The sequence below is a fragment of the Thalia democratica genome, chromosome 6 (genome assembly GCF_965202585.1).
Source record: "Thalia democratica chromosome 6, ktThaDemo2.hap1.1, whole genome shotgun sequence".
In the NCBI taxonomy this organism is placed as follows: domain Eukaryota; kingdom Metazoa; phylum Chordata; class Thaliacea; order Salpida; family Salpidae; genus Thalia; species Thalia democratica.
Genome location: NC_139170.1, coordinates 19,671,417 through 19,697,337, shown reverse-complemented (window position 1 = coordinate 19,697,337; position 25,921 = coordinate 19,671,417). Strand labels below are relative to the sequence as shown.

At 26.5% G+C, this 25,921-nt stretch overlaps 1 protein-coding gene across 5 annotated transcripts; it reads left to right on the top strand.

The window, feature by feature from the left end:
• Positions 1-682: 682 nt before the first annotated feature.
• Positions 683-25,230, top strand: LOC145837758 (rho GTPase-activating protein 45-like). 5 transcript variants are annotated; one of them, XM_082945198.1, is made up of 23 exons: positions 683-810; positions 1,617-1,739; positions 1,914-2,060; positions 2,729-2,813; positions 3,148-3,196; positions 3,256-3,334; positions 4,350-4,493; positions 5,091-5,200; positions 5,875-6,024; positions 6,795-7,010; positions 8,600-8,677; positions 9,467-9,728; positions 10,716-10,871; positions 10,966-11,048; positions 12,608-12,739; positions 13,087-13,281; positions 13,427-13,614; positions 13,983-14,069; positions 14,276-14,367; positions 17,329-17,567; positions 18,333-18,417; positions 19,215-19,283; positions 24,186-25,230. In XM_082945198.1, the coding sequence occupies exons 1-23, from the start codon at positions 792-794 to the stop codon at positions 24,383-24,385; spliced, it is 2,988 nt and encodes a 995-aa protein (XP_082801324.1). In that variant the 5' UTR covers positions 683-791; the 3' UTR covers positions 24,386-25,230. The 5 variants fall into 5 exon arrangements, with proteins under 5 accessions (XP_082801324.1, XP_082801323.1, XP_082801322.1 ...); XM_082945197.1 differs by having other exon boundaries at positions 14,273-14,367; XM_082945196.1 differs by having other exon boundaries at positions 14,276-14,409; positions 24,186-25,228.
• The last annotated feature ends 691 nt before the right edge of the window (positions 25,231-25,921 follow it).

The window sequence follows — 25,921 nt, the reverse complement described above, 5'->3', positions numbered from 1 at the left end:
TATCAGAATAAAATTTTTTAAACTACAGTTGATCAAAAATTTTGATTTAATTTTGTGATTTTTAAATTAAGACTGTAATCAAACAGTATTAAAACATTAATTATTGTGCTTAAAAGTTTAATTTGGGTTAGTTCTGTTTTAAATAAAGCTGCTAAGTTCCTTATTCCTAAATTCAAATGTTAAGATTTTGTTAATGATCATTTTGTTATAATTTTGTTTTTAATGCATTTATATAATTCTAGTTTTAATACATTTTATTACATTATATAATTAAAGTTAAATATTAATTAACATTTTAAAGGGTGGCCATTAAACCTGAAATTCTGGAAAAACCTGGAATTTGAAATTTTAGGCTAAAAAAAACCTAGAATTTGAGAAAAAAAATAACTGGAAAAGTATGGAATTTGAAATAGTTTTTACGTATATAGTAGCAAAGTTTAGATTTGACACAAAAAATATACCATAAAAATTAAGAAAAATAGTCACCATCAGCATTTTTTTATTAAGAAACACACTTAAAGTATCTTTACAATATCTTTTCAGTGTTATTATACTGTTTAACACAGTTTTTTGATTTAAACTTAATTTCAACTGAAAATAGACCAAAAAATGTGTACTTTCAGAAACCTAAAAGAAATTCAGGAAACCTCAAAGAAATTTATAAAAAACCAGTGGCCATCCTGATTTTTCTCCTTCCTTTTAACTTTTTTTACTGGTTGGTTTGAAAAGATATTTAAAAAATTTCAAAGCTTAAAACTATGTATACTTTATCTTTAATGGATTAATCAGCAATGGATGTTGAATACAGATGTAAGTTTTTTTAAATTATAAATATTAAATAAATAATCTATTTAATATTCTAATTATAGTGTGTTTCTAAAATATGTAAGTTTTATCACTAATAGTTAGTACTTGTATAAAACTATTTAGTGTGTGAAATGTTATTTGTTTAAACTTTTTTTAATAAAAGACAAATAAAAACAGTTTGTTGAGTAATAGAACCTTTTTTATAAGTGTTTAGTTTTTTAAAATTTATAACATTTCCTGTGCTAATTCATTAAAATATAGTTCTACAAAGTTTTATTTCAGTTATTCCGTAGTGATAAAAATATCATTATTTTTAACAAAATAAGTACTACAGATATAGTTGCTATTGTTATAAATACAACTTGCATACCTTAGGTTAATTTTAAAGTAAAAATCAAAGTTTTTAACTTGCATCAAAAAGAAGAATTACAAGTTTATAATTAATATTAATGAGATCCTCAGTTATAATATATATGTTGTCCAATTAGAATAATAACATTTAAATACACTTAATAGTATTTCAATATATGGAAATTCAATAGAATTCTATTTGAATAATATATTTATTATAACTCTAGATCTGATCAATATTAATTGTTAATCGATTGAAACATTGTTTATTAAATAAATTCACAATTAAATAAGTTTTTAAATACAATATGGAAAAGTTATTTTTACTTTCAGTTAGTTTTTTGTTAAAGTTTTAGTGTATTTTGTTTTCAATTATTTGGTGTTGGTTGGTACTATCTGTATCCTAATTTTATATATTGCCAGTTTATCAGTAAATATAATAATACTTTAATTTAAAGCTCTAAAAATGAGTGATAGCTTGTTGAGCAGCCAAGATGGAGTTCTAAAACTGACTCACGATGTAAGAAATTTTTCTGAAGCTCTTAGTGCATTGAAAAATGTTTTTCTACACTACAAAGGAGGTTCGTTTTACTTGTATGAATTTTTTGTAGTGAAAGTTTAATAATTTGTTTTTTGAAAATAGAAATTTGGTACATGATGATTATTTAGTTTTCTTTGTAAACTATGGCTTTTATACATAAAATGTGTTTTTTAAAAATCTAAGCTTAAATATTAATAATTTCGTTTACTTTTAGTTCATGGTGAAGTTTGGTTAGTGAAGGCTCACAAGCACCTAGGAGAACTTCTTAGCGTTTTAAAGCAAGTTGTAGACAAGTATGATAAAGAGCTGAAATCAGAAGATGTTCTGAGCAGTGCCACCACACTTATACAACATGTTAAAAGTTTGTTTTATTTTATATGATAAAGCAATATACTCTCAAAGAGTACTCAGTTCTACTTAGTTTTGTTATAGTTTTGTGCGTATAAGTTTAACATTTTTACTGAATCATATAATACATAGTTAAATGATCTTGGATCATCAAAATTACAAAAATCTATCTAATAGATGTTTGTATTAAATGTTTAAGTGTATTTAATTTTATGTAAACGTGGTTTGCTATACTTTCATTGGTTTTTAAATTATGTTCTGAAATTTGATTTTTATGATCTAGTTTATTGTATAAACACAATGAAATTTTCATAGAAACCAATGAGTTTTGTAGAAATTGAACTTATATTTTTGTTTCTCAATCTTTTTTGAAGATACGATTTCAATTATATTTTTTACCCAATATAGAAATTCAAATTTTTTTTTGATTAAAAAAGTTTAATCCACAAATAGGTATGTTTTATTTTTAAGTAATTATAAATAGCTTTGTAAACATTCATTATAGCCACAACCAGTTCGAACTTTTTTTTATTGCTTGACATTTGTACTATATTTATTATGATTAGATTTTAAGAAATTTTAAGATGTGTTTTTTATTTTCTTAATAGTATTAAAGTAGGTTTAAAACTTTAAATTATAACGTTAAGTTTTTATTCATGTTTCTTAAAAAAAATCTTTTAGACTTTGACTACGAAGATACTGAATCTGAAGTATCACCTGAAATATTTCGAGCCATGAATAGTCTAGCAATGTCTTTCAGTAACAGGTATTATTTTATGTAGATTAATCTATCACTAAATGTTTTTAATATAGTCTATTAAAAAATCTTAAAAAGCTAGATCTAAGCTTAAATACAACTTATTTAATGATTTTGTTTTTTTTTAAGAATAGAATGAAATTTATTTTTGTAATATAGTAAAGTATTTAAAGCAAAAACCTTTGTTTTTGTTCTCTTAAAATCGTTAATGTTGTTAACATAATTACTGCTTGCTTTAGTTATATTATGATCAACAATTGTAAAGATAACTGCGTAGTTAAAAAAAGTTTTTTTTTTTTTATTTAAAACGATTGTAATAAAAATATAAACTTATACCTTACAGCGTTTCAGAATGTTTAACTGGTGATCCTTATCAAGTTGTGGATACAATGGTTAGTTTTTACATAAATAAATTCTTTATAACAATGTTTAAATTTTAAATATTTTGCAGATGCAGTCTCAATCCAGCGAAGACTTGTCACAAGCAAACATAAATGATCATACATATAGCTCTCCTAGTGTTTCTAATGGTGTGTTAATTTAGTTTTTGAAAACTTTTTGTTGTACAGTTTGAACATTTTACTCTTATGCATAGATTTAAAGGGCAATTTAGTCAATAGATTAAAATGATTTATTTTTCTTCAAAACAATGTTTTAAATTCATTAACAACACGTTAGTATACTTGAATATTAAAAAAATATATATAAAAATATTAAATTATAAAAATAAAAAACTTATTTAAGTTTTTTGTAAATAGAAAGTACCAAGTAATTTTTTATGAAGTTGTTTTTAATTTAAATACTTTTTAAATACTATAAAATAGAGTCATAATGCCAAATGCATTAATTTAATAAAGTATTTGTTTTAAAATAAATTGGTAAATAAAATAAAATATTCGCATAGTAGTTATTTGTAATTCCCAAGTTAATTCATTTCATAACTTAATAATTTTACCACGAGTTTTTAAATAAAAACTGTAATGTTTTTACACTCTCTTAAGCAAAATTTTAGGCGTACAACGTATATAATGTAAATTATTAGAATATAAAAAGTTAATAAAGATTTTCGTAGGAATTTCCAGTTAATTTTTGATATTTTTTTAGGTAAAAGATGTATTTAATTAGTTCTTTATTTAGAACTTCAACAATTTTCTCTTTACTCAATTGAAATTCGATGCAACTTTTAAATAAATTACCCAGCAGTTACTGCATTATATGGCAATTTATCGAACTTAAATGTAATTTTCAATCCGAGATCAATATTCAATACAATAAACTATGCATCATTAAAAATACGTTTTTTTATTAAAACATATAACTATTAAAAGAAGTCACTTACAAATTATTAATTTCTAAATGTTAGCAAATAACAACAAATTAGTTATATAGTAAGGTTTATACATTCAAGTGTAGAAATGTATTTTCTTAAATTAAATTTAACGAGCTTTTCCATTTGGAAGTGAGTTGAGCTCGTATGTCACACTGTTAAATACCAAGTAAAACAGCTTAAGTGAACAAACTGCCTTAATTTCTGTAAATTTTCAGAAGAAGTAATGATGTTGGTCAGTGATGATGACAATGTATTGAACAATGTTAATGATGGCATGGAAATTGCTTTGGAACGTGCAAAAGTCCTTAAAAATTACATGTCTGACTTGCTAAATTACGCTAAAAACAAAGCAAAACTAGGTTTTTTTATTAGTAATTTTTACTCATTTAGTGCTAGTTTTTTTTTTTCAAAGTTTAAGCTTACCAAAAAGAAATGACTACTTTTTTATTCTCTGTTATTCTTTTTTTTTCTAAAAAAACTTTTACTATACAAACTGCTTGAAAAGTAACAACGACTATTTTTTCTACTGTTTACTGTATCTATAACTTGTGTTTTTTTTTTAATACATTTTTTAATAGATATGGTAAAAAAAAGTTTCAAGTTTACTTCGAATTTAAGCTTACATCAGCTATAATTTTAAACTATATTACTGTGTATTAACTTTTATTCGATTTTGTTATAGGAGCTTTTTTATTAAATAGTTTTCGCAATCAAACTAGCATTTAACTTTTCCGGCTTGAGCTGAAAAATAAATAAATAAATAAAGTTATTAGATTTGCTAAAGTTGATATAAAAGTTGTAGCTAGTAAAATACCTTTGTTGTAGATAAAACCAATGTTTTCTTGTTGATATGTTTTACTTATCGATTTTGAGTGTAAAGTGGTTGTGTTCTTTGCAACTCTGTAATTTGCAAGCTTGTTATTTAAATTACAAATGATATAACTTTCGTTTCGCAGAGGTTCAGCACGCCAACAGTCTCATGAAAATTACATCGGATTTCAAGCAGAAGCTAACTGATCATAGTTATCTACCTTTTCAATCTGTTTACTGCACTGCCATTGACAATGTGAGTGTGATGACTGTTTTTTGAAAGAAAATACATAACAGTTTATATCTAAACTAAATTAATTACTAATACTTAATAACTTTGTTAAAAATTAAAGAAATATAAAGTTTACACGAAAAAAAAATTTTTACTCTAATTTTATATAATTGATTTTTAGACATTTTATAAACTTTTTGTTTAATTAACTTTTAATAATAGTTATCGACAATATCTTAACAAAAAGTTTTCGTAATACAATAACATTTTGTTTCAATAATATAGTTAAATGGTTATTATATGCAGCTTAATTTCTGAGTTGTATTAGTCAGTTACTTAAATTTTGTTATTTTATATTAAAAAGTGTTGTTTTAATTGAATCTAGTTTTAAAAATTGTCTTTGTTGTTTATTTTGGATATTTATAATTTGATCAATTCTCTGTAATGTATTAGAACTCGTTGAAATAAATTTATATTTCTTAGATTTTGTGATTAATTGTTTGTAATAAAATAAATAATTGCATCACAAAATAAAAAATGCTGTACTAAGTTGTTTATTTATTTACAGGCAACCTATTTACATATCAAGCTATGTTTGTTAAAAATTTAAATCGAATCAGTTAGAATGTTTAAAATACACTATTGATTTTAATATATAAAACTGCTTTAAAACATGTCAATTAAAAAAATTGCAACAGGACAGGGAATTTGCTAGCAACTCGATTGTTTTGTACCAAGAAAGGGTTCTGCTTCAGATGTTTGTGGAGCCCTTGAAAGCAAGAAAAAATGATTATGAGCGAATTTGTAAAGAAAGCAGTAACTGCTGGCTCAAAGAAAAAAGAAAGACGGTGAATAAAAATTGTTTTGTTTCTCATTGTGTCTCATTAGTTTTTCTTATAAGTGATGTTAATTTCTTATTAATTTTTTCAATTTGTTAATCAAAGTAATTTAGTTTGAAACTAAAATGATTTTTTTCCACTAAATATAAGTTTGTTTTTACATTTCACCAAGATTTATCAATCAAATTACAAAAACATACTTTTTAATAATTTGCTTCAGTTTTTGAATGCTCTTTTTCATGCTGATTTTGTATTAGGCCAAACTTTTAGTCGATGGACCAGATTTACTCAAAAAAAAATTTTACGCCCTGGAATTTTTTAGAAATATTTGCAGACTGCCTAATTTCAGATTTGTAATAAAAAAATTATAAAATAAAAACTCTAAAAGTTCATTTTTTTTGGAAGATATTTTAAAAACAGTTGTACTTCAAACAAATTTAGAGTACATTTCAAATTATTTGTTATAAAAAAGTACACTATGAATTTTTTTAAACATGTAGTTTTTAACCAAAATAACAAGTAGCAGGTAGAAATTTCTTCTTAGTATGGCTTAACGTTGTCAACCCCTACTTTAAATTCTTTAGAAAATTATAATTTAGCACAAAAAACAATTCAAACTAACGCTAATTTAGTTTTTTAGAAACAGTTTTAATTACTTTTTTGATCATTTGATATTTATAAAAACTATCGCTAGCTATACTGAACTTTTTCTATTAGATTTAGATGTGTTTATACGGTTAATCAAAAAAGATATATTTGATAAACCACAAACCTAACAGGACGAAGCGATCAAAAGTTTAAAGAATTGCAAAACTGCTTACATCAGTAGAATGCAGGAAATGTACAAGGCGAGAGATGCAGCTTCGAAAGCAGGGAATAAAAGTAGCGCTGGAGCAGGCTCTGCTACCATGTCCTTTCAAAATTACCTGGGAACAACTACTGCGGCAGGAAAGGCCGAGAGGAAAAGGCAAAAGGAAGAAGAATCAATAGTTAAGGTAATAAGGAAAAATAAATAGAAAAATGTTAAATTCTCATTGTATTAGATTAAATATATAGATAATATACTTTATTAATAGGGTAAATTTCAAACCAAAAGCAATAATTGGTACAAAAATGAAGTAATTGTTAATTTGTCGTTAAAGCTGGCTTCTGCCCTAATGTTAATTCACACATTTGATAACTTTTCTTTTTAAATTTATGAATTTCCTTTGTATTTCTAACCTTTTAGATGATCATATGTTCGCATAAATAATGCAGTAGTAATATAAAAAAGAAATAACTTTCCAATTTTTTTATGTACTAAATACGTTGATATTGATTTTTTAAAATACTTTAAATATTTTCTGTCTAATTTCTAATTAAGTCTATATCACATTCACAAAAGCAAATTTTTTCAGCAAATGTGTTTTGTATTTTGAATTTCCAAGCTCTGTTTGCTTTTTTGTATTTGAACTTGAGTTTTGTTTATAACCAAACTCACGAACACATTTAAATTTAAAAAAACTTGCTCAATTCAAGGTTTAAATCCAAACCTTAAAAAACTACTACTAACTTTGCATCTTTTAATCATGTTTATCTTGCAACTTCGGTTTTCATCAACTTATATACTATTATAAACTATTAATCTATTTTAACTAAGTTATTAATGTTTTTAAATTCTTTTTATATATTTTATGCTTTTTACAATTGTAAAAATTAGGCCGAAACTTTAATATAGTTTTAAATAAAATCAAGTAATAAATTCTTCCATGCTTCAAAGAATAATGTATTTTCTTTTAGTAATGTTAAGTTCAGATAAATTTTTACTTGTTATTTTTTTAATTTCTACATTTTTATTTTATCCAAACGCCTGTATAAGTTTCACTTTAACAAATATCGTATATTTTTTTTAGAAAATGATTATAAGCGATACTTCTTTTAGTGTTTGATTTATCTTCTGAACCTTTTTTATTATTAATTCAATATTATTATCAATGTAATAGTTCTCCAAAAACTATAACAAGTCTAGTTTTAGCATAATATATGAGAAGTTTTTCTTTGTTTATTATAAAAATTCAAAGTCACTTGAAATTCACAGTGAAAGATTTTAAATTATGATTTATTGTAATCCTACTTGTTTATGCTATAATCAAATTTAGTGTACTTAACTCTGCTTTATACAAACAAAACAATTATAGGCCGAGTTGTTGTGTTGTTATAAGCACAAATTTAAATTGTTTTTCTTGCTATCATAACTGTTATTGTCACTTGGATCTTTAAGTTTTTAGGTTTCGTACTAAAATTTTATATATCATCATACCTTATCAATTAAATAATATTTTGGTCATGTAGTAGTTACGTATTAAAATAACATTTAATCAGTTATTTATTTTTATTTTTTAAATAAATAAATGTGTTTTAATTGTTTAATTTATTGTAAGTTCATTTAAATCTAAACTTAAGAAGTGTAAAATTGTTATCAAAAACATCATGTTATAAAAACATATCTCGTTATTATTTTTGAAAATATTACAAAAATTCCTGTTAAGTATCTTTCTATCAGTTAATTTTGTTACGGATTAGAAAATTTAAACATTACTTTCAGGCTCGAAACGCAGAAGCAAGCTACAAATCAGCGATAAATGAAGCTAACAAGAGAGTTGAAGAGCTGGAATGTCTGAAAGTTAGTAGTTTCACATGAAAAATTTGCATGTTTTTACTACAAATGTTTTTTAATATTACTTTCACAAATTGCATTAACTTCGGAAAATTTGCATTTTTTTTAGCTAAGTACCGAGCCTCGCTTTTGAACTTTGAGTTCTTGTTCTGTTTACTTTTCATATAAATGTAAATAAATCAACTAAAATGTTGTGTTATTTCCGTGTTTGATATCGGTAAAGCAACCAAAACATCCGCCTTAACAAGATCGTGTTGTTCATTACGATTAGCATTGAAATCGTGTACTTAATTTTATACAATTTATTGAAACATAAAATTAAATTGTTAATTTAAAGCATAAACTTAAGCCCAGCTAAACTTAAGCTTTTTAAGTGTATCAGTTTCTTTTGTTATTAAAGATAAGCTTTTTAAAATGTATAATCATTTTATTACTTGATATTGTTAAAATGTCAAACTAAAGATATTATTATTATTAATGTTAAACGCAAACAACTAGGATAAATATTTTAATGTATTTATACTAAATATTTATTAATTTTGTTGAACAACTTTAATTATTTTAAGTTAAAGAGAATAATTAATAAATGCAAACTGTGGTTTTATAAAAAAATAGTCATGCAAAAGTAAGTAACCAGTATATTTGAACAACTAAACTAAATTGACAAATGTTGCATGAAATTAGTATACACATTCATATATATCTAGTTTAACATTTAAATATTTTTAAGCCTTAAAAGTTTAATATGTATGAAAGTAGAAATACTCCAGCTTAATATTGCTCTAAATACCACAGACAACACTTTTGCAAAAGTTGAAACTGCAAAGTATTGCGTGCGACCAGGCCATCAAGGCGGCAACCACCAATTACCTGCAGATGCACCAGGAGTTGTACCAGCCCCAACCTGTCTTGTACCAAGCTCTCAATCACTCTGCCAAGGACTACGAGCCAGGTCAGCAGTATCGAGATTTCATCAACCTGGAGAAGAGCAAGCTGTCCAACTCTCCTCAGTTGAGCCAGAAGACTACTTACAAGTTCGAGCCTTTTTCACACGACGGTTTGTTAATTTTTTTTGGGTAGCTTCCCTTTAAAATAATAGTTGTCCTTGCAATTTAAATTGTAATTAAAAGATGGGTCAAAAGTTTATATATAGTCTGCTATGCCATTTTATAGTTAGGAACAAGCATTTAAACTAGTGATTTGAAAATTTCAGAGAAAAAAAAAATTAAAATTAGAATTTAACCAAGTTATCAGGTTAGAATTGACTAAAATTTAGTATTTTTAAGTAACTAAATTTACTTACGGAATATGGTAAAAATTTGAAATATTTAATTACTGTCAATAAAATACAAAAATAGTATTTAAACTCAGTGTATAGTTATTTCAAAAGTTATTGATTATTTAACTAGTTATCTTTTTTTTTTCAATTTTTTGTTAAACTTTTAAAAGTTGTTGTGTTATTTTTTATGTTGTAGAAGAAGTGTTACAACGTATGTTTTTATTTAAATATATATTTAACAACATATGTTTTAGTTACGAACAAAAAATTACTTTATTGTCATATTAAAGCCATTTAAAACTTAATTTACGCATAGATATAATAAACAAGTATAGAATTTTAGTTTTTTTAAATACTAATTTTATCAAAAAGTTTTGTTTAAATAAGTCTATAAATGCATTTTAGCAGTATTTATTTGAATAAAGTGATAAATATTGTTAAAGAACCATGCTGGTGCTAAATGATATTGTTTTCGACAACATTGTATACATTTAAAATTAATTCAATGTATGACAATGAAAAAAGAAGATTTAGCCTTGACCTAGGTATATTAAACCTACGTCATTAAGTTAAAATAACGGAAGTATTTTCTCAGAATTTCAATCTACTTTAAAATAATTTTAATTTTGTGATATGAAAATAGCTTCAAGTTGATATAATTTTCCATACTTGTTTTAGACCATTTCAGAATCGTAAATAAAATACAATTTTCCTTCTACCTTAATTTAAAAAGTTGTTAATTATTACGATGTTATAACAACAAAGGTCTGACATCGGACACAGACTCTGTGATGAGTCATGACGACCTTTCGCCGCCTCCGATCCGTCACTCCTCCATCGACGACTCCATATCCTCCGAAGACCCGTTGAACGCTGCAGCAGGAGAATCGCACCTCAACGTGCCGAGCGAATCCGCCACAGGTGAGTAGCGCGATTTGTCTGTGACGTAACACTGGTTAATTGCCTGTTGAGCAACGAAACAGATCGATTTGATTAATTAGTTATTTTTTCGCAGGTTTTACGCCAGAGTCGTCGCCAGTAATTAACAAACGGGCTTCTAAGCAAAACCTCACTAAAAAGATGAAGGGAATGCTCATGGTAGGTTATATTTGTCTCATTTCGTTCTATTTTTTTTTGTATGCTCATTTTTTGTTTTTTGTTTCTTTTATTTCATTTAGTTTCTTATGAAGTTTATTCAACAAGTTATGAGCAGCGTAGGTTTTAGGTGTTTTATAAATTAAAAGTTTGTTCATGTAGTTTTAATACCGGGCATACTTTGCATTCCAGAAAGTTTTTATTGTTTCATTTAGAGTTTTAAACTAAAGTTTTTTTCAAATAATGCTGTTTCTTATATGTTTTACAAGTAGTTAGACTAAACTGTTCAAAAGTAAACATTTTAGTCATACAAGGCTTTGTTTTGTTTAAAAATCGATGTGTTTTTCGTTCAAAGCTCAAAAAGATATGATAAACGTTAGTTGCTTTTTCATTACGTAATATAGTAGATCGACTGCATATTTCTCAAAGCCATTTATTTTTTACTAGTTGTTAAATTAAACTGAGTTTTTTATAAACTTCATTTTTTCAATTAATCAAGTTATTTGATGTTTAATAACACGTTTACTTTGTATTTGGTTTTAGCTTTCATAATGTTTATTACTTAGAATTTCAGATATTTTTCATATAGAAATTATTTTAACACTTGCTTAACATGAAGTTGTCTGTTTTTAAAAATATTTTAAATATAGTATGCAATATTATTATCTCTTTTTATAATATAAAACAAAGTTTTATTAAAACGTTAAAAAACAAACACAGTTGATATGCCTACCATTTGCGATTTTTTGTTTGCATTTAAAGAATTTGTTTAAGTTTCAATTGTTCAAAGTATATATAAGACTTTTTGAAGTAGTTTGGGTTATAAAAGTTTAGATAAGTAAGAACATTTAGAAACTTACCACTTGAAAAGCAGCTTCTTAGATTTTTCTTATCAGCAACAGCAAATACTTTGAGCTGTGTTGTTTTAATGTGGCGGCGATAAGTAATAAAAAAGATAAATTTCGCACACGAAAAATAACTTGTGACTGCTTGAAATTTTTTGCTACAGTCACGTTTTAAGTTTATGTTTATATTTACGCTGATATTGTTGATTTAGTACCAAGTGTTGTTTGTTACTTATTAACTCGCGTTTACTGTTTTCACTTTTATGATGATTAACAACATAGATTGCCCAAGTTTTGCAATATGCATTAGTGAAGCAAAATGCAGATGTATTATGAAAGTTTTTTTTAAGCTTTCGTTTTCTAGCTTCTAATTTTGTACATTTAATTAAGTTTTAAACTGTTTTTGTATTTTTTAAAAATTCTTAAATTAATCTATACATTAAGTTTAACTAAATGAATTTTTGCCCATTACTAGAGTCTGTTTTTATTTTTCAGTTGACTACATCTGTCGGTGCTGCTCCCTGTAGAATTTTACCAATCATCTATTATAGTCTTTACTAAATATTTTTATAGACAAAAAAAGCTTAGTTTTCAGACATATTTATGCGGTTTTAATGTAACTAAATTGGGTAGGGTATTTATTTTTTAGATATTATTGCATTTAATTTAAGAAAACAGTTATGACTGCATATTTATAACATTCATATTCATTTGCAGAATCGCAAAAGCCACAAGCCATTATTTTTCGGTATTCCATTTTCCCAGGCTAGCCAAGGAAGTCCTGACGGAATTCCGCTGTTGGTCAAAAGATGCGTTGCTTGTATTGACAACAATGCGCTGTCAACAAAGGTGATTTGAGCTTACAGAAATCCTAAGTACTTTAAGCTTTATATCTCCTTAGGTACTGTTATTAAAAAACTACTAAGTATGTGAATGTTTTAGAATTAGTTAAATTAGTTTTTAAATTAATTAAGAATGAGTTTTTAAAAGGTAGATTTTACTTTAAAATTAGTTAAAACCGAGAAATATCCAAAAATATTTCTAACATAAAATTTTAAAGCAATTAAATTTTTCAAGTTGTCTTATTTTTATCAAAGATAGATGTATAAACTTTTTGGTAGTAATTGAGAGCATAAATAGCATAGTTAAAACATCAAAAACTGAAATTAAGATATTTATTTTACTTTTTATTTAAGGGAATATACCGAGTGAATGGGGTGAAAGGGCGAATAGAGAAAATTTGCGCACAAATGGACATTTCGCCCGATCGTGTTGACCTGACAACGGCATCGCATCATGACGTCAGCGGAGTGATGAAGTATTTCCTACGTCAATTGCCCGAACCTCTCATGATGTTTAGCTTGTACGACTCTTTTCTTAAAATTGGAAAGGTTTTTGAATACTTCCTAAAAGTTTTAATAATTTGTTATGTTTGTTATCAGGAGTTTAAACCTTTTTACTTATTAACCTTATTTACTGTTTAATTATGGTATTTTATCTTCACCTTTACTGTAATAGACACTATTTTTTATATAGGAATACCAAAGTTTGATAACGGACTCAAATGAAACGGCCGAAAAACTTCGCAAGGAAGGTAAAGAAGTTTCCCAATCTCACAATGCAGACAAATTTGATGCTGTTTTGTTCAAAATCAGAGAAAATATAAACAAGCTGCCCACTGCCAACAGAAATACATTGCAATACATTGTATCTCATTTAACAAGGTTAGTTGAATGAATGTAAGTAAAATTAAATTTACTTCATATATACAACTTTTTTACTTAATTGATCTGAATTAGATTTAAGTTGAGTGCAATGTTTTTCTTGCGGTATTTATTGTTATAAGTCATAATTGTTGCGTAAAATATATAACAGACCTTAAAGTTTCACGTATACAAAAATATATATTTAAAATTTACAAATATTTTAGTTTATTCATGATATATTTTTCACATTTTAATTAAATAATTTAATTGACATGAACAAAGAAATTTGGTATAAATAAAAAGCCAATGAATTTATCTTCTTAATAATTTATTAATCAGTATCTTTAAAAATTTCAACCTTCTACATACCAGTAATAACTTTTCAGAGTGGCTACATTTTCAAAGGAAAACAAAATGACGGAAAGTAATTTGTCAGTAGTTTTTGGTCCGACACTCATGAGAGCTCAGACTAGGTTGTAATAAGTTTATTTTAATTATCTAATTGAACGAAGCATACAATATTTATGTTTTTTTGAAATATATATCAAAAAGTTGTTATTGATATAAGTTATGTTAAAGACAAGCTCACCAGTTATTTTGTAGTACAAACAAATTTTCTTTAGAGCGCAATAAACTAAATTGTATTTTGCTAGTAACCAAACAACACAAAATTCAGTAGTAATGGAACTGACTCGCTGATGCAGTTGGTGGAAATTCCTTTTCAATCTCGCATAGTTGAGACTTTGTTGCACCACAAAGACTTCATATTCGGTACGTTGACGCACACTGCAGGGGTCATTTTCCCCTATTGTGGTGAGTGTGTCTGTATGATTAAATATGTTTTCTTATTTGTTTTATGTTTAATGCACGCTGTTTACTGTTAGGGTGGTTGTACTGATATTCATTTGTCTACTGTTATAGTGTTTTATATATCATCAGGAGTGCCACAAAACAGGAATCTTGGAAAAACTTTGAATTTGACAATTTAGGCTGGAAAAACCTGGTATTGATGAACTTTAAAAAAAAAAATAGAAAAACCTGGAATTTTAAACAAAAAAAAACTGAAAACCGGGAATTTTAAACAATTTTTACACGTTAAGTAGTGAAATTTCGATGCGACACAAAGAATTTGTCATATAGATGAAAGTTTTTAGTCATCATGAGTTTTTTTAATTAAAAACACACTTACAGTATTTTTTCAATGATTTTATACTGTTTAAAACAGTTATTTACTTTAAAAATAATTTTAAACTACAAAAAGAACCAAAAATAAGTATATAAAAACATCTGTAAGAAATTTATCGAAAACATTTGGCCACCCTGGTAATAGTAATAATTTATCGTTAAATTAGTTTAAATCTATCAAAAGACACCTTTCTAATATAAAATAAATTTACTACTAAAAATGGTTTAAAAAAAGATGTACTTTCAATAAACTGGAATAAATTTTGAAAACCTTGAGAAAATTTGCCAAAAACCAGTGGCCGCCCTGATATCATGAAATATAGTTTTTCTTAATCAAGTTTTAAAAGTACAATTATATATTCGGTATTAACTAATTTTAGAACTATTTTTACTTGTTGAAAAAAAAACAATTGTTTTTATTTACCTTTCAACTATATAAACGATTCAGCGATTTTAATTTTATTTCAAAACTAGATTTTTGCAGTGGTATTACTACCATTGCTCGTCAGTCAAAATAAACTATAAATAAACTTAAAATCACTGAACAGTTTATCTTAAGCTGAGAGTTTTTAAATTAAACAATGTTGTATGAGCTTTTTGTAAAGTGGTTTAAAAATTTTTAACTGAAAAAAAATTATTCAAAATTTTTGATAATGGTATGTAAATAACTAAATTGTTTTCATATATACAATTAAAAAATCAATTACCATCACTTGTATAATCTGTTGTATCTAATAGCTTATGAAGTAAGAAATAAATAGTACAATATCAGTTTTTACAAAAAAAAAATCTTACTCTCAATGGAATGAAAACAGTACAGAAAAGTTGTGTTTATTAATAAAAAAGTAACGAACTTAAGCATCTATACTTTTATCTTACTTAGTAAACATGTTGTTAAGGGTGAATAGTTTTATTTCAACTGTATCACTTTGTAACAGCTTTTTGTCCACATATCGGACTTTGTCAAAATGCTACTCAATTTTTATGCATAAATTTGATATACTAAAAGTCTTGCGTGATGTAAAACTGTATGTTCTTATGTTTGTTATACCCAAAATATTTGCAAAATTTTGCAAGAATTATTTAATAAGTATTACTTTTTGGTTGGAAGCGAAACACAAAAAGCTACAACTCGACGTATTTAAAAACTATAAATAACCGGACTTGCCGTAGTAACAAAAACAAGCGCAGCCACGGTTTAATTGCATGCAAGGTACGTCACTATCATTTCATTATGACGTAGATCTCGGCTTGCTGCTCGAGTGACGTAGCGAATCATAAATTATTTACAATTGAATGTTTTCCTTATGTTATTAGCCGCAACGCTTATTTACTGTCTATTTACACTCTATGTTTTATCAATAATTATCATTTTGCCACAAATAAAACATAGAGATTTGTTTTGCTTATGTGTAAAATTTTTTTAACAGTTATCGTATATAGATTTTTATAATGGTTTTATTTATATCTTACAGAGTTTTATTATTGTGTTATGTAACACTGCAATAATATCCCTTTATTGATATTATTGCTGAAAATTTTTATTTTTTAAGCTTTTAACGCAAGATTTATTAATGCGCAGTTTTAAACCAAAATATTTAATGTTATGTAATGGTTTTTCTTATAAACAAACTAGCTATTTTTCAGGTATTTTTTGGAAGTGTTATTAAACTATTATATTTTTTTTAATGCAAAATATATATTGAACAAAGTTAATTCGATTTTTTTGTAACAATTTTCTATGACTTAGTATAAAGATGTTTGTGTAAAAGGAATTCAATTTAAGTTTGATATATATTCAATTCAAATTAAATTTCAAACTAAAATTTTCAAAGCAGGTTTACTTATTTTAAGCAATGTAATACTGAATTAAACATAATTTAAAGTATAGCATCAGTTGATTTATACGATCAAGTAAAAGTTCAACTTTTTCAAACGTCATACTTACTGAAATTTATAATTAAATTTATTAGTTCAGAGCAATTTACGTACATTAACAAAAATTGTTATTGAAATTTAATTATGTTTTGAAAATAAACCAGCTTCTGTTGATCTTTGACGTATATTATTGATTAAAGATTTACTTAATAAAGTACTTGTTTTATTAACTTATTTGTGGAAATTAAATTTGCAAATGAAAGGCAGCTTCATAATTTGAAAGTTAAAGAAACAATACTAAAAAATAAATAACCTAATAATAATTTTATTGTGCCTTTAAACTGTTTTGTACAAAAAATAGATTAAATATTTTTTTATGAATCTAAATGCAAAATAAAAGTTTCAACTTAACATATGCGTATTAAAAAAATTAAAATTAGTGTAGTCTATTTTATAAAGTTTTTTTTTGCAATAGTTCATAAAACAAAACAGTTTTAAAGTTTCTTTCATAATTAAAGGTACCTTAAACATAATTTTCTGCAATCCAACTTAGTTTAGCTAGCTGTAAAATGATATTTTTTTGTTTCTGTTGGCTTGTATGCTTATGTTACTAAAGCTGGTTAGCTTTGACTATTGTATGTTTTTAATAAACTTTGTGTGACCGCGCAGGTTTCAACCAAGACCCTCCAACTACGCCATTCTCACAACCCGCCAACGAGGTCAACCCGACTCATCCGACTAGTGATGACGTCACAAGTGAAAATATTACGCCATCGTCGTCAAAAGCGCCAACTGACAGTTCGGAAGTTCATTTCACCCTGCAAGATGACGCAACAACGACACCCGGCGACCCTAATAAAAGTGACCAGTCTTCGCCAAAGGGTTCGACTGATTCAGAGGAAAAGAAGGTTTGTAGTTGCTATGACACTGAACTAACAACAATTTACAAATGGATTTTTTAATTGAGCTAGAATAAATGCATGTTTATTTTAACGGTAGACATAATTTTTAAGCGATTTTTTCCAATTTGTTATAGACTATTGCTTATTTTTTTTAGAAATAATAATTTTAAATTTACAAACTACCTTTTATAAAAACATATTTTAAATTTTTTGTTTTATTTTCATTTCAAACAAACAAAAATAGCATGAGTAATAAATTTTTTTTTAATATATATTTTTTTAATAATGAGGTATATAAAGATAATATGTTTAATAATTTACAAAAAAAACTATATATATTAAAACTAATTTAACCATTTTCATATTGTATTTTTACGGCTGGCCATGGTTTTCACTTAGTTATAAGAATTATAAATCACAATTTAAAAAAATAAACTTATGAATGCGGTTCGCTTTTATGTTTCACTTTTAATTATTTAAGTACGGTATAACAAAACTTAGTAGTCTTTAAAGAACTTAAGTCTAAAACAAAAATCTTTAATTTAAATTTGTTTAAGTGTATTTAACGTTTTTTTATTAAAAAAAAAATAATACAATTAAGTTAATTTGAAAACTATCTTACAAGTATGATGTATTTTATAAAGTCTTTGAAAACAAATTTTTGTTTGTTATAACCTTAACACTAATTAAAAAAAAACTAACTAAAAAAAACTTTGCATGTTGATTACCTTGCTTGTGATTGGTTCATTTTGTGTTCACTCGCGGCAACAGAAGTTACCAACTGAGCTGTCGAGACGTTGCTATGGTACCATTATGAACACGGCATGGTCTGTGGACAATTCATTGACTAACAACGGTTTGTATGCCAACAAGCTACTCAATCGTCATTGTTGCTCCAAAAATGAATTTACAATTTTGTTAAGGATAGACTAAAGCATGAACTTTACTTTACAAATGAGCCAAATTTTTCATAAAATGTTTATATAATAAGCAATCAGAGTTTTGTTGGAAAAAAATTATATCAAAACTCTTTTCTTACTTTTTTTAGCTTAATTCATATTTTTTTATTAAGTATATGAAACTAATTAAGTTATTTTTATACATACTTGAATGGTTAAAAAAAAAGTATATTATTGATGTTACATATTACTGTATGTAACATTAATAACTGTATGATATTCACTGTTTTAAAACATGAAGTCAACTAAAATATTGTTGTTTATAGATGTTTTTAAGTAAATTCAAATATTGTGCAACACTTTAAGATAATTATAAAATAATTTTCATGACAGTCAAAGCTTTATTACTTGTTAAACGCTTATTTAAGTTTTTTTCATTCTCAAGCTTTTCAAAAATAACTAATTATTTTCTCGTTTATTGTCAAAAAAGCTTAAGACAGTGTTGTTTGGAAAAAAATTCAATCAAAGATTTTTAACAGCTACTTATTTAGTCAAAGTTATGTAATCAAACCGTAATAAATCGATATTTTTTTCCAATTGCCGTTTAAAAGACGAGTCTAAGTCAAAAGCAGGTCGCAAGTGCATGATTCTTATTTTTGCATGCGTTTGACTCGTTTTCACTAAAAACAACTTGATCTGTTAACTGTTTATTAATAAATTTCTGTGATTTATTATCTTTTATGACGTCACACAGATGGAGGGCAGGGAACAGAGGTCATTCAACATAGCGCTCGTTTAAGGAGGACCAGTGACAAGCCGCAAGGTAAGAAAAATGTTAATTACAAATAAGTTAAGTCACTTTTCGACTTAGCAAAGACTTTTTCCTAAGCTTTTATTTCTTAGAAAGTATTGAATAACTTTGTTTTTGTGTAACTTTAATTAAAGTAAGATCTTCTGATTAATGGCAAAGGCGGGTATAAGATTTTTTTAAAGAAAATCTAACATTGGCTTTTATATGAAAGCCCAAAGTATAAACTACAAGCCTTTTTATAGAACATAAAAATTTTAGTTATTTTTTGTGATGTTGTAGTTTTTATAAAAAGTTTCCGATACAAACGTATTGACCGCTTTTTTTTTTCATTGTCAATTTCTCAGAAATTAAAAAATTCCTTGAAAATATATTCATTTTTGAGATAAAAACCTCAAATTCTCAGGAAGCATTTTTTTTATAGTTTAAAAGACTTTTAATGTTGGAATTTTAGAAATATTTCAAAATAAAAGTTATAGAAAAAAAATAAAACATATGTGGTTTTTTAAATATTTTTTTTTAGAAACAAAAAATTCATGCACATATTCGATTTCAACAATAGTAGTAGACTTACTGTAAAAATTTGAAGAATATTAGTCAAAAAATGAAGGAGAAGATAGATTTTTAATGAAATAGTTTTTTTTCGCGTTTTTGGTTTGCGCCTTATATAAGGATTCTATTGAGGTCACTAACTTTGATCGCTTATATCTCGAAAGTTACTTTGAATTTTGTAAAGCGGTAAAAAATGTCTGATAGCTCAGATAAAACTCTACAAAATAAGATTAACTTTTAAAAATCCAGGTGGACCTTCCTGTGCCCTTAATTTATATCATCTGGTTTTAAGTACTTCAAAAAATAGTTTTTTAAAATACTTATTGCTACATGAGAACGTTGAAACTCCTGCAATCTGAGTATTTGAAAGAAAATTCCTCTAGAAAAAATTTAAACTAAAAATCTGTTTTCAGTGCTTAAATACTTTATTAGACAAATGCTATCTCTTTCAATAAATAAAAAGACAGTTCTACAAAGTTTTTTAAGGTTATAACATACATAAGTAAAAACACCTGAATAAAAATAGTTACAATATGTAATTAGTTTTTTATCTATAAAAACTTGTACAAATGTTACTATTCAAATAAAGCTTCTACGTCTTACGAAAATATATTTTAAGACTTTTCCATGCTTGCTTAGATCTTTGATATTACTTAGTTTATTATGTTATTTAAATGAATGAATAATAGAATGAACGTTTATTAGTTTTATACAACACAAAAATAGTTAGACTATCTACTTTCATTATTTTACAGCTAAGTTATATAGAAAAATTATATTTAAAGTAAATTGAAATTGTGCGTTTCACATCTGTTTTTTGAATAAAAAGAGTAATAAATTGTTTGTAATTCAAAAATTTAGTAAATAAAAAAAAAGTTTTCCCTAAAATTACTAATAATTTTTATACATTATAAATTTTAAATATCTTTCTACCAAGAGCTTATAATGGTTAGCAATTTTAATAAAGCATTTGTTTGTTTTGATTTATAAAACATTAAACTTTATGCTGAGTTAGGGAGTATAATTTAAAGTAAGTCATTTTTTATACTGAATATACTTGTGTAGCTTTTTTCTTAAAATTTTTTCTTATAATTATTTTTGGTTTATTGAGGTAGGACATTTAACTCTCGTTAAAGTTTTCTTGGAATATTATATAGCATCATTTACATGGTATTTTAATCAAGTTTAACATTTAAATTAACTGCGAGTTAATGTTACAAATATTAGTTTAAAAAGGTACTTATTGCGCAATCACTGAATTATTTTATTCAAATAAACTTTTAGAAATTTCTATAATTGTAAATGTGTTTTTTAAACAAAGCACATTATCAGTTTATTACAGAGTACTAGTAGTTTATACGCAATTGTTAAAGTTTTCAAATCAATCTAGTGTTTTCTTAATTTAAAGATTCACCATAAAATGAATTACTTTGTATCAAACTTTTATTCAAGTATTACAAGATATAGAATCGAAGCAGTAGTCCAGTGTTCCCGAATTACTTTTTTCACATACTATAACTAAGGGAGATTGATAATTTTGCTTCCCTTTGTTTTACTTTTTGGTTCCTTTTGAAACTTTATGAGACTGGTACTTTAAAGTTGTTTTTGTTAATTGTTCACCGCTAGCTTTTATACTTATGTACTTTGTACATTTTTTGAAACCGAAATTTTAACATCACGAGGTTTTATATTCGATATAAACAAAACTTGAAATTTTTAAACTGAACTATTTATTGTTTTTTTTCATTTTGAAGAAAATTTAAAGAACGTATATATTATTTTAAAGAGTGTTTATACAAAGTTAAAAGCAAAAGCAGCTGCAGTCATCAATCCAGCTCCAATCAACTCCACAACTGTGCTTTTAATCTTTATTCGTTTATTGCGACGTGAGTCTTCTCTTCTCTTTTGCCTTTCATTTCGAAGCACTTTTCCCAGGTCGCATGCCAGCTTGTTTCTTTGCTTCTTCATCTCTGCTAAAAAGTCTTCCAGCTGTTTTTGCTCCTGCAGTCTCGCAAACATCTGCTTTTCCATCAGTTTCGCAACAACGCTCAACTGCCCCCGGCACTCTGCAGCGCGCTTCTCTTCCTCGGCCACGCACGCGTCCAAACGTGAAATTCTCCTCATCTTTTCGCTGCACTCGTCCTCACTGTCCAGCGACTCAAGTTCAAAGCTGAGCTTGTCTTCCTCTATCACAATCTCTCTTCTTTTAGTTCCGTCTTTGTACTTCTTTTTGACGACTTTGATTAGCTTCCAGCTGTCATCGCATTCCACATGCTTGCTTCTTCTGCAAGCGTCGTTGCTGTATCCTGAAAATGTACAATCGCTTTTTGAAGTTGTATTTAGTTTCTTTTTACCTTCCCTAGGTAAAGAAGCTACTTGGGACTGTGAAATGCTCGACTCTTGACTGATTGTCCGCAACAGCTTTTTTGTTGCTTCATTGTTTTTGTAAAACCTATCAAGTGACGGTGAAATTTTAAGATTTTTTTCTTTCATTTCTAACTCGGCTTCTTGGAGTAAATGTTGGTACTGCGGAGTACGCTGGAAATTCAAACTAAACGTTTCGTTTTTTGAGCTGTATTGATTTGCACACAAAACGTTGTCTTTTATTTGTGGAGCATTCTTATTTTTTACCGATAGCTTAGTCTTCCGACTCGAAATACTTGATACGTTTTTCTTTGTATTCGAAGAATTTGTCTGAGGTTGCGATATACTAGACTCTTCGCTAATTGTCCGCAACAGCTTTCTTGTTGCACCACTTTTTTTGTAAAAACTTTTCAGCGATGGTGAAAGTCTAACCTTTTTTACTCTCATTTCAGATTCGGTTTCTTCGAGTAAGCTTTCAAAACTGGAATTTGAATTTTTAGTTTTTGAACTGACTCGACTGATTGGCATCACATTCTTTTTTGTTTTTAGAGTGTTTTTACTTTTATCAAAAAGTATGTATTCAATTTTCGAACCAGCTGTTCTATTTATCTTTTTCCTTCTAGCTGGAGTACTTATTTGGGATTGCGAAATGTTAGACTCTTCGACAAATGTCTTTGAAATAGGTCTTGTTTTTTCGTTTTTTCTGTAAAAACTTTCCAATGACAGTGAAACTTCAGTATGTTTCACTTCAGAATCAAACTGATGGAGTGAATGTTGATTATTTAAGGTGTAATCAAAATTTAAACCCGAGTGTTCGTCTTTAGAGCTGACTCGATCCATGGACATATCGTGAGTTTCATTGCTTTCATCTAACAATACAGAATCCCTTCTACAGATAGTCTTTAACTTTTTACTTTTCTGTTCGACTTGAGATTGCGAAATGCTAGACTCTTGACTAATTGTCCCCAACAGCTGTCTTGTTTTTTCGCTTCTTTTCTGAGAACCTTCCAATGATGGTGAAATGTTAATCACTTCATTTTTTGTCTTGTCTTTTTTTTGTGAGATGTATTTGGAGCTGGTACTTAAAATCTCGTTGCTGAAGCTAACCCGTTCCGAAATGGAGTTTCTCACCCGTTTGTTCATCTCAAGCTTGCTTAGATAAGACTTTAGTTTTGGAAGTTTGCTGGTTAGTTTCAATTGCATAGGTGGAGTAAGTCTGGAGTGAAAACAATCATTTGACTTGCAAGTTTCACCTGCTTCCAATAACTGCTCGTTTTTATTCATTTTTGACATCATTATGATAACTTGGAGTTTTTTTAACAACCTGTCTATCAAAACTGCTAGCAAGAACTACTATTTCAACTATTGCCAAAATCCACTTAGTAAATCTTTTTCAAATTTTGTATGGATAACGATTTTAAAAAATAATTATTTAAAAAAATAAAATTAAAAAATTATTTATTGTTAATACGTCATAATAAATTATTACAATTTTTGTCATGGAAACAATAAGTTATCTATATAATATTAACAGTATTTTATAAGATTCTTTAACGTTTTTTTTTAATTTAATTTTTTAAACATAATCTTAAGCAGATTTATCTATCATTATCATAATATATTTATTTTAGAAGATGTAATGTGTCAAAATTTCTTTAAGTGAATCAAAGATATACCTTTAGAATCTAAAAGTTATTTGTTTTTTGTAAAGTTTACATAATAAGTAACTTTCATTTAATACAATATACAATTAAGTTTAAAAAGAAGAAAAAAAACTTTATATAGAAACAAAGTTTTATTTAAAAGACTAAATTGCATATAACTTACCACTAAAGTATCGTATTACAATTTTTTGATGTAAGATGTATTACAATTTTTGCTAGTAAGACTAGTTACAATCCATTCAGTTAAAGAAGTTTTAATTTATGAATTTTAAAATTACGTAAAATAAATTTGAAGTTTATTATTTGTTTGCATAATTGTTCTTAAAAAATGTAACAGAAAAGCAGGGAATACTTTGCAAGACGCCCACAAAACCGCCGAGGCCCAATTCCCGTCGCAGCAGCAGAAACTTGCCGAGCAGGCAGTCTTCCCTCCAACAAACTCCCAACAGCACTCCTACCTCCATCATCCCTCCTCAAAAATTCACAACAGGGGAATCACCTACCAACGATGGTTTTGAAGACGCGTCGTCATGCTGAATTAGTTTTCTAAATTTTCATTGCTCGTTTTGCGTCTTGTTGTGGAATTAAACGCGGTTTTTCATATTTATGAGTTTAACATTTTTCTTACAATTTTTAAGTCAAATTCATTCGGTAAATTTTATATAAGTGTAATAAAATTTCTTTTTATTATACATCAGAACTTACATCCATTTTTGATGTTGACCAAGTTTTATCCAATTTGATTTTGGTGCTTTAAGATAATTGAGGATTTCACCTGGAGTTAATGATGTTCGTTTTATCAACGCTAATTATTTTTTATTTAAAAACCATATCCAAGTAAGAATAACTGATAATAATTCTTTACAACTTTGACTTTTGTAATTTTTAAATTAACCCTCTATTATCGCACTAATTCCGGCCATTTTGGATTTGTGCTGCTCTCATTTTACTATTTCATTGTTGTCATTTATGCGTTTTAAAGTGCTGCATGTCTTTACTAATGAACTTTTTTTTAAGTTCTTGCCCTAAAAATTTTATCACGGAAAATGTTTGTTTGGATATTGCAGTTGAGTTTGTTATTTTATATCAAATTTAATTATTATCAGGGTTTCGTTCTTGTTGCAACCGGAAAAAGCTTACTTAATTAAATACTGAGCTTTTATAGATCATTAGATATTATTTTTTTTTCCATTTGGAAAATTATTAAAAGGAACCTATCTTGTAGAACTTCTAATTAAATAAAGTGATAATGCTTTTTGAAAAAAGTTAAAGACTTTTTGTGTTTGGCATTTTTGTATTAGTTTATATATCTTAAATCTATTTTAAATAAACACTTCTTCATTAAATAACATTATTTTAAAAGATCACTTGTTGCACGTTTTTGTGATTAATTACATTAAATATTATTTTTAAATAATCAAGTTTCACAAGTTTAATTGTTTTCTTCTTTAGTTGTTTTATTTTAAATATTTTTCATAATTTAAAACATCACTGCACTAAACTTAGTTTGTATTTCAGAAGTTTTATTATGTTTGCATTGATTTTACAATGCATTTTTGTATAGTTAACGTATTTCGATTTCACAGCTTAAGAAGTGTCATTTTCAATTCTATCGAGCTTTTTGCCATTTTTTGTATATTTTTTATTTTTCGTAAATTCTTTCATTAGTTTACAGTAAAATAAACTTTGTATATAAAACAACTTGATTGATGCTACATTTTAAATATATCTCTATCCACCATAGCTGTCATTGAACTAAATAAATAGAAACTTGAAATTTTCAAAGCAAATTTCAATAAAATGTATATAGTACACAGCGGGCTGGCAAGCGACCATTGACCATTTTCGTGACTAAAACAATAAACCAAGAGTTTAATGTAATTGAATAGAGCTTGGCTTCTTCTTTTAGAAACTGGGTTTGCTTCTATTCTGCTATAAGTATACTAAAAGTAATATAAGCTTAAATGAAGCAATTTTTTGCTATTTTGGAGTTGAAAAATAATTCATAAAACTTAATTATATGTATAATTAAGGCATACAGAAATTGCTAAAAAATCCTTCAAAGCTTTTATA